The 15983-nt window shown below is 38.6% G+C and overlaps 1 protein-coding gene across 7 annotated transcripts in view; it reads right to left on the bottom strand.

Moving 5' to 3' along the window:
* PITPNC1 (phosphatidylinositol transfer protein cytoplasmic 1) overlaps window positions 1-15983 on the bottom strand; it is a 107326-nt gene that overhangs the window by 6997 nt on the left and 84346 nt on the right. For 6 of the 7 annotated variants that reach the window (XM_033002304.2, XM_033002303.2, XM_033002305.2 and 3 more), the window contains 3 exons: window positions 15656-15751; window positions 4788-4943; window positions 3982-4045 (listed from right to left, as the gene is read on the bottom strand). In XM_033002304.2, the coding sequence (XP_032858195.1) occupies window positions 3982-4045; window positions 4788-4943; window positions 15656-15751 (316 nt within the window). Of the gene's footprint in view, window positions 1-423; window positions 543-3981; window positions 4046-4787; window positions 4944-15655; window positions 15752-15983 lie in introns of all 7 variants that reach the window. The other variant, XM_033002310.2, reaches the window with a different exon arrangement.

Here is a 15983-nt window from a genome sequence, read left to right as displayed (position 1 = left end):
CTTATTTTTTTCCTTGTGAAGCAAACAATTTTATCCGTCCCATAGAAATTTTCCACTCCCCATGATCCTGGCTTTTTGACTGGAGCACTCTGAACTCCTGCATTTTTTAACTAGTCAAGTAATAGAAAGTAAAGCTCCTATTTAGCATCCTCTTTATGCATCCAACTGAAATTTGAGAATTGTGTTTTCCTGGAAGACAGGGAGATGTATACAAGCCTAACTCCATCCTTTCTTACATCAGTGGCAGTTTACAGTGCAAAAGAAAGGCAGAACTGCACTTGATGGAGAAAGATTCTGTTCCTACTGAAGCAAAACCTCCCCAGAATTCCACTGACTGGTCAGCAAGATCAGTTGATTGCTCTTCTTTGATTTGTGCAGGTGTATTAGCTGAGGATGGGCAATATTTTTTAAAAAGTGACATACTCTTGCTTTGGCATGGCTCTCTATTTCATCCACAGTAGATGAATGTTGGTTGCAAACTTTAATGTTGGTTTTTTCATGCATATTTTTCTCGAATTCTCGAACATCATCCATAGTCATATCTGTAAAAAGTTCAAAATTGTTGGCATTTTCCATTGATTCAGTGGAAACTTAATTTTTTTTAAGGAATAGGTTCTAGGAACACATAGCCTTTCAGCAGAAGCCAAGAAATTATTTAAAAAAAAAGCATGGAGCAACTAGCTTTATGAAAATTTACTCATAAAGGTAGTTATATCAGCCAAGGAAGGTGTAAGAAGGTTAAGTTGAAGGGCATCAGAGAACAGGAAGGAGTGGAAATTGTTTAGGAGTATCCGTGTAATGTAAGGTAGGCAAAAAATATTGAAGTGCAGCCTTTGGCAAAGGCCAAGATCTTCTAAAAAGATTTTAGAAGATCCCATGGAATAAAGGATAGATACAGAAATATAAATGTTTACTTACCTTTCCAGGCACTTTCAAAAAGATTTTATGTTATCTTTGCATAGTACATCTCATAACCAGCAAACATTCTTACTGTTAGAGCACACATCAGCTTAGATTCCAGAAACCAACAGTTAATTGTACTGGTAAGTGAGTTAATAGTGAATATGTTAACAGTTTTGTAGCCCCAAGCAATTTAATGAATTTTAAGAATTAGAAATGTTTAACAAATCAGACTGATTCTACCGGTATGCTCATTTATCATTGTCTAGGCATGCCTGATGTTGTCAAACTAGTGCATAATCTGTTAGGTGCTTGCTACGTAACTCCAAGCAATTATTACAGATTTTAAAAAGATTTGTCATAAACCACACTTCCAGTAAAAACATAAAGAATCCAATTAATTGACTAGTCACCTTACTCTCTTGTATATTCCCATGCTTTCAATAAATCTACTTGTGAGGAAGGTGTAAGCAAACATGAAGCCTGTCACAATTTTGGTCTGTTCTTTACAATGGTTTGGTAACTTCTGAGTTTCATGAAAACAGCCATCAACTTTTTACTTATAAAACTTAAATAGCATTTTATTAGCACAGCATACTTGCAAATGTGTACCCTCTCTGGTAATGTACATGGTGTTTTTGTTCTTGAGGCTATAATTTTTCTAAATTTTATTATGTGCCACTTGGATCTGTGAATTCTTATGTCACACTACTCCTTTTTATGTCATGGGAGGCTCTTGCTGCATTTTATGAGACAGCTTTTAAGGAAAGATATAACTTTAGCTGTTATATTAGTAGCACAGTGTAATATTTCATCAGTGAAAATGAAATGCAGTCTGAAATTTTGATCAGAAGGAAACACGTAATACCACTAACTCATACTCCTTTAGTGTTTTCCTTTTACTGTTATCTGGAATGAAAAAGAAGCTCATAAGCCATCTCAGTAACATGCTAAGGATGCACTTTGCCAAGCAGAAAACATGCTCTTTATTAGTAAATAACACTGGAAATAGATTTTTCTTAATAATAAAGCTAAATACAGTTTAGTAAATTCAATGACAAGACACATTCATACTTATAGTATCAGTAACAGTAATCAGTCAGTAATATCCGTAACGTAACATGCTGTTTAATAATTGATTTTATTACACTGATTATTTGATTCAGTTTAGCTGCCTAACATAATCTCCAAGTCATTCTCAAATTTTTCTTTTAAAAGATGGTAATGGACACATTGAAGGCACCCAGATGCTTTACAAACTGTATTTTTGAAAAACTCTCCCTACTCACATAAACAAGAGCAGCACCGCAAGAGTTTTACAGATCTTATGTATCACATTGAACTGGATATATACAGATGGGATCACACTCATTTTGGATAATGAAACACTCGTTGGAGTCTTACCAACTGTTACACTTCCGAACAATACAGGGAGAAGGGCTGCAGACAGCACAGCATTTCCTAAACTTTCTGCATTTCCTTTTTTTTCTTTTTTTGTAAATCTTGCTATTTACTTAAGTCTTTATTCACATCTATTTTAGTAAGCCCAGATTTTAGGTTTTGTACTTAAGCCTGACAATTTAGTTCTAAAAGTACACTATATTATTTAATAGAAAGACTCACTGTGACAGTAAAAATCCACAAGATAATTGTGTATCATAGCATTTCATTTGTGGAAAGATTATTTTTGACAGGGTGCATTCCGAGTTAAGATGATGACTCTGCTTCCCAGTAACATTTCCTTATGTCTCACTTTAATAGATATTTTGGCTAGATTTGGGGCAATTTTATGGGCTCAATTCTTACATGAAGCCAGGCTTCTTTATTTAAAGTCATTAGTTTTCCTGATTTTGTACAGGGAAAATAATGGATCACTGTATTTCAGGTAAAAAATGAAAAGAAAAAAAAAAGTATCTCTTATGAACTCTTCCTCACTGGATACAAAATTCTCTTACTACTTTACGGCTATCCCAAAATAGAAGACATTTTTAGTAGATTGCAATGTTTTTATCATCACAGCACAAGATTTCAATGCAGCATTAAAGTGATAAGAACATTGTGATTTCAAAAGCAAATTTTTCTGTACTTTCAAAAAATCAGCACAATGAGTTTGCTGTTAGATTCTAGTGTAAAATTATGCAGGTTTACAAAGTCACTGGAGATGGGTGTGTTTGCACCAGCTGGGCTAATTGATTATTTCTAAGCAGTGCAGAATGTTTCTGAGTTTTGATGAAAGACAGGTGTCATTCTTATCCATGAAATGCCCAAAATGATGGTTCCTGAAGTTTAAGGAGGGACTAAATAAACATTCTAAAAATATTCCCAATTCCTATTATATGTTATGGGAACGTCTTAGAAATTGTTCTACAAGTTTCTATGATTATGGATACATCTTATTGAAAATACATGTAAAAAGCACAAATCCTGTGAGCTGATTTTATAAAATGTAAATGTCTGTTTTGATATTCAGATTACTCTGTACTATTGAAAGTGCCCATTCCTACAGCTGGTTCATGGATTCAGAACAGTTTTTGCATGCAGCTGCTGTTGAATCAGACCCAGTAGGCCTTGCATTTATATCCATTTTTCAGAAAGGATGTTAGAGCTCCATCTTTTCTTTATTGCAATCCACATTAACAGTTTAAAACTTTCCTAAAAAGCTGAAATCGTGTTAGATCAGAGGCCTTAGGAGTTTGCAGCATGGAAATGACTGCATGTTAATGCAGTCTTAATAAGGAGCTTTATTCAAACCTGCATGCTGTTCACATAGATGACTCTTGGCAGGGGGAGCTGCTGTCTGCCTACAGTGCAGGGTGATGGGAGTGATGCATGGGATGTAAAGGCGTCCCTGTATGCTGCCTACCGGCTGCCTAAAATACAGCCTACTCTCCTTACAAAGAACCTGCTGTAAACGAGCTCCGTATGTTCCAGAGAAACGAAACTGAACATAGTTCCATCTCTTTCATGAACAACTTATACCCTAGGACTTGATGATCCATGAAAGCAAATGGAAATCTGTTGTTAGTTGTCAGAAGCTTTGCATCAGCTCTTTTAAACAGGCTAAATTTGAAGAATACTTACCGTACCACTCATCAACCCAGGCAAAAGCCTGACGGTGACCAATCAATAGTATATCTCTGACCACCTGCAGAACAAGGAAAAGGTTAAATTCCTCTGCAGCAACAAAACATTTTAGAAAAGTAACACTGCTGTCTTTCAACATGATTTAAAGTGAAAAATATTCTGACAGTGTTGTGTCTAAAAAGACATATCCTAGTGAGTCAGACATTTTGGCTCTGAAGGTCTTGCAGTCCAGCCTCCCACCTGAAGTGGATCTATTGCCAACACTAGCATGGCTTCAACTAGCATGGGAAGCCATTTGGGAACGGGTACAGAATCCATTAATCTCTGGCCAATTAGACATTCTGGAACTTTCCTTTTTCCTTGTTTGTTTTTTAAACATGTGGAAGGTCAACAGTCTGAAAAATATTATCATTTGGATGTTATGCCATTCATTAATTAATTTTTTAGTAGGCTGCTTGGAAAACTTTCCCACTACCAGCTTGTAAGAAATTCTGCACATCATTGCTATGTGTATGGTACTCATGTATACTCACAAAAACTTCAGCTCATGTATATATCACAGTATTGAAAATGTTAGTGATAGTTTTTCTCAACCTTAGACCTGAGCAACTCTAGGCTTTGTCAAATTTATACCCAGAACTGAACTCTTTGGCTTTGCTCCAGATCCTTCAGACCTTGAGAGGCCTGAAAACAGATTCAGGTGAGCTTCCTAGCATCTATGCAGCCATAGTTCCATTCCTGTGCAGGGTAGTACTCAAGTTCTGCTTATGTGAAGGATAAGAAACAGCTCCTGTTTCACTGACCTTGTGTACAAATTGCTCTACTCTGGTTTGAAGTCCCCAGACTTCAAATTTCACAGTCACAAGTTTATAGGAACACATAATTGGCTGATGGGTCTCTCTCCAGCCTTCTTTTAATTGGCCTCTCCCAGTCTTCTGTGACTTGAAATATTTAGGATCCTGCAAAACAAAGAAAACGTACAGGGAAATGCCAGGGAGGAAGTCCTGTTTGTCAGTTTGCTAGAGTAAATGTTTTGATAAGACATAAAATATGAAAACATGCTAATAAACATTATGAAAAAGTAATAGGAAATTGACTTAAATAAGGACTAGGATATACTAAAATCCAATTCTGTCTTTTATCCAACAGCCAGTGAATCGATGGCAGCATTTTCTTTGAGATGCTTTGACAATCATATAATCGAGACATTTTCTGCTATAGGAAAATATGTTCCTGCAAGTCATTACAATACAATGCACTCCAAGTGTTATTTATGGCCTTTGGAGAAAAAAATGTTGCTTCTTCAGAGCTTGCTTCTTCTCTGCTGCCTCAATGTGACTTATTGGCACTTTCTACCCAGGCCTGTCTTCCTGAAATTGTGTCCAATTTGAATCACATCAACACTGATGTGATTCTGACAATGCCATTTTCAATTTTAAGTGAACTTGTATATCCAAGTGGCCAGTTAAGTATGAAATTCCTCCAATTATAACTGAGTTATGGGCAAAACACTGACTAATTGCAGCTCTGTCCCTTTTATGAACTGGAAAATCAAATAAATTGCTGTTGAAATGACAACAGCACGTCCAAAAAAAACGATAAGGACATCAGTTCATCTTTAAAGTTTACTTTTATCTGTACAAGATACAGTTTTATCTATCAAAGTGTTATTTTCCATATTCGTATAATTCCATTTCATTTTATGTCCAATCCTGCTAATTACATCTTGTAAATAGAAATAATTTACAGTTAAACATTGATTTTCAAAGCTTGAAAATAATGTAGTTTCAATAAATTCATAGTGGAGCTTCTAAAATCTGTCTTCAAGAATAACCACCAGTGCTCATCTGTGTTGCCTTCCCCAAAACGGAGATCTGGGAAGATCTTTTAAATCCATCCTTTGTTATAAAAGCAGTTAATCATGTACTTAAGTATGTGTTTAAATTATGTGCTAAATGGAAGACAATCAGAAGAAAAAGTAACAGAAAATTTGTAAGACTACTCTGATCTTAATTTTTTCTCATTTGGTGTGAGCTTTCAGTCAACATTCCTTTTTTTCTCATGTTTAGTTATCTCCTGACTTGGCTTCTGATTTTATCCATAAACTGAAGCTCTGTCATTAAAGATTCTTTACAAAGCTCTAATGAGTTGATAGTCGTCCTTCTCTGTGAAAGTCATTGCTTTTACTGCTGACATATTCTTTTCTAAATAGAAACTTTAAGTTCGCAGTATAATAAGGTTTCAATGTTAAATCACCATAAAAAACAATTCAGCGTCATCATATATCATCAACATATCACTGTATATCACAACTCATAGTCACATGCTGTTAGTCTTCTCACTCAGTAAAGCTTGACCTCGGATTGATCTAGATATTTTCCGGTTGAAAGAGTTGTTTTATAACTGATCATTGCCTGAAGCAATCAATATAATAATAATACTAATAAAAAGAAAAAAGGGAATAACTAAGATGTAATATTCAGAAAGACATGAAATTCTAGTAGATGGTTCCATGAGTAAAGAAAGAATTACAGAAAATATGATTTCAAATATTCCTGCAAAATAGTCCAATGTAAAGTAAGTATTTCTAAAAAGAAAATAGTTTAATGTAAGGAAGGGTCTGCTGTTTCTTACATACACATATGGCGCTAGTGTGATGGAGCCATTGTCTTGATTAAGCATTTCAGATAAGCACTTTAATAATACTGAGTGTTACACTTTATATCCCTTCAGCAATAACCCGATCTATAATGGAATAACTTCAATGCAGTCCAAAGGGATTTAACATAATGAATTTGAGTCAGTATCAAGGATTCAGAATTTATAAGTAAAAATTAAATAACGAACAGCTATCCTGTAAGACTGCTCAGTCATGAATAAAATTTGTGTCATTCAAACTGCAAGAACCGTCTGGATACCGTTTTGCTTTGCTTCGTTTTGTTTTTGTGAAGTTAACCCAGCGCACAAGGAGATTCATGGTGGCAATTGTTCTTACATTGGTGGTCCACAAATAATCCACCTACTGCAATGCAATTCATCCATGACATCACTCCTAGTTTCAAATTCCTTTAACAGCACCCAGGGATGGCACCTTTGCTGCCCTTAATCACACCCATTTTTCTTGAAGGACGTGATGTTTAGTCACAAATTGGCTGGACAGTTTCAAGCAAAGCGCCAGGCAATGATGGACGGCATGGGCACCTTGTAGCTGATGGCTTTTATGGAAATTCCTGCCTTTCTGAAAACATTTAACATATTGAGAGTATAAAACTGTAGACTGATGAATGGAAGCCAGGAAACAAAAAGAATTCAGAAGAACAGGCTTCCAGACTCCTGTATGAAAGATTAAGATGGTAGAGATTTTACTGAGTGCTTACTCAGGTGAGCCAAAACTCAAGAGATTGCATAGAAGCTGAGCAGGACGCAAGGTGCACAGCAACATTAAGCAAAGTGAACTTAATCTCTGCGCCATCAATTCAAAGGGCCTGAGTGTTTTACAGAGGTGAGTGATTATTATAAGTAAAATTACCAACACTGGGCTTTTTACTTGGATGCTAGCAAATCAGGTGTTTAAAAAATCTTGGGCTGTTTTAGAGAGACACAAATCCTGGTGCAGCAATTAATTGTGCTATGGTTTATATGAGGAAGCATTTAGGGGAAGAATCTCTATATTTATCTCGATATTTTGCATATATTTACACTCTTCCTAGGTCTCTGCCACAGGGAGCATACCAGGCCAGAAGGACCTTTGTGTGACCAGGACTGCTAATCTTTTGCTCTTCAATGTCTGATCCAAAGCCCACTGAAATCAATGAGAACTTTGACATAAAAGCCACAACCCAGAATGATTTTGTGTCTAACTCATGGCTTCAAATTGACAGATTAAGATTCACAGCCTGGAATTCTTTCTGCAATTAGGCATGTAAGGTCCTTCTAAAAAAAACCCCAAAACACCAGCCCCACCCCCCCCCTCAAAAACCCCAACAGAAGCAGGGATGTTAATTTTCTATTAAATGCAAGTAGGAATAATGTTGATGCACAGTACTGCTTCTCCTCCTGACTTCCATGCTGTAGCTCACTCATTAGGTTAGTCAGATAGAACAAATTAGACTCATGTGCCACGCTCACGTCTCTCCAGGTCCCAGGAGGAAGGGCTGAGCACCTGCCTGGACGGGACCGGGGCTGTTCCTTGCTCTTCCTGAAAGGTCTGGCGATTTGCAAAACATACACCACAGGCACCAGGCTAGAGTGAAGCAGCATGGTCTTTAGGCAGGAATTGTGGCACACGTGTTTGAAACACTTCTGTCTGTGACTAAAAACTAGGCAAGATGATCTTTGGTCTGACCCCATTTTTATGTTATTACTTAGATCCTTAATTTTGTGCATGCCTTATTTTTGCTTTTAGCAACCCATGTCTTCCTTTCTAGGGGAGCCATCAGCCAAAGAATACTGCATCTATTCACTATTTTCCTCTTAATTTATCTACTGGCAAAATCCTCACTCTGTTTTAAATGTAATGGCGTAGCTAAAATCTTTTTGTTTAAATAACCTTCTTGTCCTTTTATCAGAAACAATTTATTAGGAAAGCCCATCTGGCAAATCCTTTTGCTACAGGGGAGCAAAACCTACTCTGTATTTGCAGTACATTATTGCCAGGTGCAGAGCGATTTAAAAATAGCACTTCTGCTAACATAGCAGAAACATCATTACCCATGAGCTGGGCTTATTTGAGAATAAAATGTAAAATGACAATAAAATAAAATCCACAGTGTGATGGGTATGGTTTCAAACATAGCACTCTCCCAGTGTTTCTTAATTCAGCCATACCTTGCAGGTCAACATGCTTATTGTTGGATATTCCATTATTTAGCATTTAGCATTTATTTACTTAACCTTCTTCATGGGTTACAGACATCATGGGCATCAGATGTGGAATTGTAACCCCCTTTCCAGGAAGCAAACACCAACATCTTGGCAATGTAGCACTGGGTTGTTGCAATGCCTTTTCAGATTAATTCTGAAATGTTATTTTTTACTTAAATGATGCAATACAATCATTGTTTACAGAAAACTTAAAAATCTGAATGGGCATGCTCTTCCTTAGCTTTGCCATGGCATCAGGCATGATTTGAATGAAGATGCCATACTGTTCTGCAGCTGGCAACACCTCCTTTGTCTGTGTGCTGGAAGCCTGCGTGAAACATCTTGTTAGCCTTGTCACCAATCTGCCTTGAAAATTACTTGCTGATTGCATGGCCATTTTATCATGGAATAAAATCCTCATGCTGATTATGCTTTTCAGAGGTGAGAGTGCATCATGCTTATGCTGTGCACCCTATTCTCTTACTGGAAGTTACTCAGGTGCCCCAGCAACAGAAGCTTCTTTCCTCCCTTCCTCCCTTCCTTTTAATACATGGATTCATTTTTTGAGACTCATATTGCAATATATTCCACCACTGTGCTTTCGAAGTGCAGACAACTTTTTTTTTCCCCTTTAAGCTGAAGACCGTTTTGTTTGATCTTGAACTGATCCTTCGTGGTTTTAATCTGTGTGATCTGGTGTTTCACCATCAGCTGTAGTTGCTAGGGTTTGGATTTCAACTTAAATAGCTAGGGCTCTGGAAAGATTTGTTGATGTAAAGACACTACTACAGACATTTATGTGGAGTGATTTTTTAAAGAGTTTTTTTTTTCCCCCTCTTTTTGAATTTCCATTGAAATGTATTTTCTGGAAGAGCCAGCTAAATACTTCAGACTTCTAAATATTGGGACAGTTCTGAGGTGTTCAAATATGATAACCCAGCCAGCCTTTATGTAAGCTCACAACTGAAATTAGTAAGGAAAAGCAAATATTCATCTGTTTTTGCTATGTCCTGTACTAAACTACTGCACTGACACGTTGCACACATTCACTGTGGGGGCTGAGGCAGCTGTATTATTTCAACTACCATAATTTTCTGGCTCTGTAATGTGATAGAAGTTTTGTTATTCTGAAAGCACCTGGACAGTAGTAAGCTGGACCTATTACAGTGCAGCTGTGTTCCAGTGAAAAAAGCCAGCAGTTGAAGAACACTGCAGCAGCTGCACGAAATCTTTCTGTTTGGAGGTACCTCAAAAAGTTTATTTCATTTGTCCAACTCTCAACTGCTTTGTTATAAACAGGAAATGGAACGCAGTTAATTCTGAGAACTTGAATATGGTCGCAAAGAACATTGTGCTCAGCAGCTCACATCTACAGTAAATGTTTCATTTCAGTGAATGATTCACTTGAGGCCCGCACTCTTCAGCATAGCTCAGTTTTATTCTTCTCTATAATTCAGATAAATATGTATGTCTGTATGGGGAATACATGATGGCTGGTGATCCATATTCATTGGTGGTAAAGTCACAAGGAAATGACTTTACAAATTTACAACTACTCTTACCTGCAGGCTTGTACATTCTTTATACAGAAATATAAAATTCTGTATTCAATGTAATATGTACGTTCAGAGTTGGAAACATATGTGACTACTTACAGAAAAACAGGCAAGCCTGTTAGCTTGGATCTAGATTCAAGCTTTCTCAGTTTGGAAGCTCACATTTAAACTTCTTAAAAGTTGAAGGATTTTTAGGTCCATGTTTGTAGAAAAAAAGCTTTATTTAAGATGTGGTAGCACTGCTAAGTATTCTGGTGACTGCCTCACAATGAAGTTTGTAGATGGTCATTAAGTTAAAATTAAGTCATCTGCTTTAGGATACCCAGAATTGCTGCAGTCATACCTCCTCCAGTCTTCTACAACGGCAGCTCTTCTGACAGCAGAAATCAGTGTATCTCCATGGAAGACAGAACTGGACTCTGTGTACGTGTTTGTAATAGCTAACAAAAGTGCCTTCTGAGTCACTATTTACTTGGTGATTTAAGAACTTTTGTCCATACACTGACAGAGAAGCCCTCCAGTCTTAAGGGATTTCAAATCACTTGGATAATTCTGGTCAAGAGATCACTCGGTATTATTTGCAAGGATTCCTTTAAAGTGCTCCTCAATGAACAGCTCTCCTTAAGTCTCCAGATAACTATATTTTTCAGTTTTCAATTTTAGTTAATAATTAGAAGGAAAGAAAAAGCAGATAGGCACAAAACTGAATTCAATCATTTTCCCTTCAGCCACTGTGACATTTTCATGGAACATTTTTCCTCTCTCATCAGTACCAGCACAAGTCAAAATAAGCTATGCAATTCAAATGGAATATTATACATAGGAAGATGTTTTATACATTTTGTCTTTTTATGCGTGAATCATTATTATGTAAGTTACAATAGAAGGAAGAATATAGATCTGTTTATAAGATTCATGTCAGGACAACTGAAAAATAATGTTTTAGATCATAGGTGCTAGGGAGCAGAGAACAGTTGCTTCACTTGCTTGTACTGAGCCTGATGCTGTGGGTGCCTTGGATAGCTCCTGAACCCTCCGGTGGTAATGGCAATATTATTATCTCTACTGGCGATACTGGTGTAATACATACACAACCATATCTTCTGTTTATATAAATGAGAAAAAAGCTGCTGCGGTTCACTCTGTTATAATCAAGGAGTTATGTGACACACTAACTCAAAGAAAGGTCACAGTCAATTGTAGACAAGGGCTTTTCATACAGGGGGCTCTGAAACACTTATGGTATTGACCCAAAAAGCTTATGAAGGATAACTGAGCACTTTAAAGCTAAAAATAATGGAAATCAGAAATACTAGCTTAATAGCAACTATGTAATTAGTGCTGTCTGATCTTATGCCCACTGCAGGAAAAAATCAGGTTCGAGATCATCTAAGGAAGCCGAAGGTGCCCAAGTCCATGGGACCCGATGAGATGCATCCGCGGGTCCTGAGGGAACTGGCGGATGAAGTGACTGAGCCACTATCCATCATATTTGAGAAGTCATGGCAGTCTGGTGAAGTTCCCACTGACTGGAAAAGGGGAAACGTAACCCCCATTTTTAGAAAGGGAAAAAAGGAAGACCCAAGGAGCTACAGGCCAGACAGTCACCTCTGTGCCTGGCAAGATCAAGTAGCGGGTCCTCCTGGAAACTATGCTAGGGCATGTGGTAAATGAGGAGGTGACTGGTGCTAGCCAGCACGGCTTCACTAAGGGCAAATCATGCCGGACAAATTTGGTGGCCTTCTGTGATGGGGTTACAGCGCTGGTGGATAAGGGAAGAGTAAATGACATCATCGATCTGGACTCGTGCAAAGCTGCTGACACTGTCCTGCACGACATCCTTGCCTCTAAATGGGACAGACACGGGTTTGTCGGACGGACCACTCGGTGGATAAGGAATTGGCTGGGTGGTCACACACGAAGAGTTGCAATCAACGGCTCGATGTCCGAGTCGAGAGCAGTGACGAGGGGCACTCCTCAGGGGTCGGTGTTGGGACCGCCGCTGCTTCATGTATTTGTTGGTGACGCGGACGGTGGGATTGAGCGCACCCTCAGCAAGCTGTGTGGTGCAGCTGACACGCTGGAGGGAAGGGATCCAGAGGGACCTTGACAGGCTTGAGAAGTGGGCCCCGGCAAACATCATGAAGTGCAACAAGGCCAAGTGCAAGGTCCTGCCTGTGGGTCAGGGCAATCCCAAGCACAAATCCAGGCTGGGCAAGGAGTGGATTGAGAGCGGCCCTGCGGAGGGCTTGGGGGTAGCAGTGGGTGGAAGAGTGATGATGAGCCAGCAATGAGTGCTCGCAGCATAGAAAGCCAACCGTATCCTGGGCTGCATCAAGAGCAGTGTGGCCAGCAGGTCGAGGGAGGGGATTGTCCCCCTCTACTCCGTTCTTGTGAGACCCCACCTGGAGTTCTGCATTCACTGCTGGGCCCTCAACATCAGAAGGCCATGGACCTACTCAAGTGGGGCCAGAGGAGGCCACGAAGATGCTCCGGGCACTGGAGCAGCTCCCCTGGGGGGCCAGGCTGAGAGAGTTGGGGGGGTTCAGCCTGGAGAAGAGAAGGCTCCGGGGGGACCTTCGAGTGGCCTCCCAGGGCTTAAAGGGGGGACAGGAAAGGGGGGGAGGGACTCTGGGTCAGGGGGGTGGGGGTAGGACAAGGGGTGATGGTTTTAAGCTGAAAGAGGGGAGATTTTGATTAGCTATAAGGAAGAAATTCTTCCCTGTGCAGGGGGTGAGGCGCTGGCCCAGGGTGCCCAGAGCAGCTGTGGGTGCCCCCTCCCTGGAAGGGTTCAAGGCCAGGTTGGACGGGGCTGGGAGCCCCCTGGGCTGGGGGAAGGGGGCCCTGCCCGGGGCAGGGGGTGGCACTGGCGGGGCTTTAAGGTCCCTTCCAGCCCAAACCATTCTATGATTCTATCAGAATATCAGATATCAGAAATCACCCATCTACAAGCAGGCTTATAAGCACTAACAAAGAGCAAACAGCTGAAGTAGCGTGTGAAAGGTTTAAATTATTTAAGCTATCTCTCTAATATACAGTAATACAACTAAATAATGAAATTTGCTGTTAAAAACTAAGGTATATTTTTAATTGAAGAGGATTTGTTAGGATATAAAAGAAATTTATAGCTCATTTCTAGAAGCTGCTAATTATGCTGACCCTGATACAGAACTTGCTTAATTTCAAGCATGTGAAAGATCCATTGAAATGAAGAGATTACTAACACGCCTTAAGTTAAAATCATTCTCATTGGTCTTTCTGGATGGGAGTCAGAACACTTATCCTGTGGGATCTAATTCTTAAATCCTGAGGATTGTACTTCGCTTTTAATCTTCAAATTTAGTATCAATTCAGATTAAATGATCTAAAAGCAGCCAAATTGTTATTCGTGTAACTAAAATACCTTTCAAAAGCTTACAGTAAATGGTTTTTAGTTATCTCTGAAACTGTTATTTGGAAAACACAGACCATTCCTCATTTACATAGAGTTACTTTTTTATGGTGTTCTGATTGAAGAGAGACAGAAATTACATTTACAAACATTAAAAATCTTTTTATAGTCCCTAAATTATGTAAGAGGCCTCATCAGAAATGGGAATTTGGCTTCATGTTCATCATATGGTAGCATAAAAAGCCCATAGTTTGTAAACTTTGGAAGATACTGAATTAAACTATTATTAATTCAGTATCAATTACAGTATGTGCACAGTTAAATGCTAAGGTGTTCTTACTATATTGTATGAATTTGGAAACAGTATTTGGTAGCCAATATACAAATCATCCATCAGTACAGAAAAAACAACAGATGCTGGGCTATTCTTGTTGTTGAAACCCATATAAAATTCCATTTTGCTTGGAATCAGGTCTCTAGATTTGTCTTTGAAATAACAACACAAAGACTCTGAAATTCTTTTCTTATTAACACGAGGCTGGTCTTCTATATCATAAGATTAATCATAAGGAAATTATGCTCAGAAGTTGGCTATTAAAAATGGGAAGGACAGCTCAAAAGCTAGATGTTACCTTAATGTTTACAGTTTCTGGAAGTGAACACACCAAGATGAAAAATCTTACATGATTTATTTAAAACACAGTCAAATGCTGACGTGTTCAATAGCAGCAGGCATTCCTAAATGGAACCAGAACACCATGGAGTTCAAATAAGATGATGGCACCAATACACTGTTTCATGAGGTGTTATATAATTTTTGGTACTAAACAGATGGGTTTCATTATCTAAGGAAACTAATAGAATTACTTTTCATTCTACTGTAGGCCCAATTTTGTTTTATGACCCGTACATAAAATTTGAAATAGGATCTATAAATGGAATATAACAAGTACCTGACTTTTTTAGTCTGCAAATCATGTCTCCTATGGTATAGAAATATACTCATTGGCAAGTCTTCATTTTCTATCCTAAAAATGATTATGTAGTCTCATTTTGTATAGTCAAACAGCTGCCATACTCATTGCCAGCTATGAATATATACTTGGCTCCAGAGGCAAATCACAACTCCAAAATTAAATGCAAGCATAGATCTGATCATTCCTCTCTAGCTACTTGTTGTGAACTACCATTTTTCAAGTCTGAGGTTAAACCATTGAGATCTCACCTTCATTTGCATGGTGGTGGCAAACAGTGACCTAAGAGAAACATGCTCTTCAGAGATGTGTGCTATCAAATATACATGGGAGCAATTTTCAAGGGAATTTTAAGAGAGCGAATGTGTCTGTTGCCATTGATGCTCTTTGGCAGATTTCCTGCAGTATGTAGTGTACTTCAGTCCCTCGTGGTCTTGTGTCATGGTCACCCCTGAGCAACTGTGCACCAGCCCTATTCTCACGGCAGTATATCTGTCCTTGGCCTGGGCTTAGACACTTTGCATGACTTATTAGTCAGGGCAGGATGCAAATAAGGACAACGGTAATGTTTAAAACTGCTCAGACCTGCAACCACTCAACTGAGCTCCGTGAGTCAAAGAGAAGTCGCTTTCTACTTTGTATGAATTCAGCTGGATACCCCAGGTCTGGTACAGGATATGTTCTAATGAGGGTATGAACGCTTTTCAAAAGTTTGGAGGAATCATCTGCAAAAGAAAGTGTCAGAAAATCTAGAAAGAGAGGTTGCAAGGTTTACTCTGACCAGCAAGATTTCATACAAAAATAAAATTGTTTAGATTCCTATCACGGCTTTCCTCCAGCCTCTTACATTCCCTTCTTCACCATTTCACAATCAAGTTGTCTCTTACCTCCGATTCTTTGTAATAGCGCTCGGGAATTTCATCACTGGCAATATCAATAAAGCAGACTTCTCGCTCCAGATCTTTAGCTTCTTTGTCAAAAATCTGCAGGAGTTAAAGAAATTCAACACTGTAACAGAACAACACACAAAATCTACCTGGAACAACGGTTACAAGCAATTTCAATGACTTGTGCAACATGATGTAGTTTATGTAGTAATGCAGTTATGTCACATTCTCTAACCTACTGCGGACATCGAAGGGGAGAAAATGGGTGTTCTCAAGATCACATATAAGCAAGGTGTTCCTAAGCAAGATTAACAAGTTTGAATGAATT

The sequence above is a fragment of the Tyto alba genome, unplaced genomic scaffold (assembly GCF_018691265.1).
Source record: "Tyto alba isolate M040663 unplaced genomic scaffold, T.alba_DEE_v4.0 Super-Scaffold_39, whole genome shotgun sequence".
NCBI classification, from domain to species: domain Eukaryota; kingdom Metazoa; phylum Chordata; class Aves; order Strigiformes; family Tytonidae; genus Tyto; species Tyto alba.
Note: the sequence above shows the minus strand (reverse complement) of the source record. Positions and strands in the feature narration are given on the sequence as shown.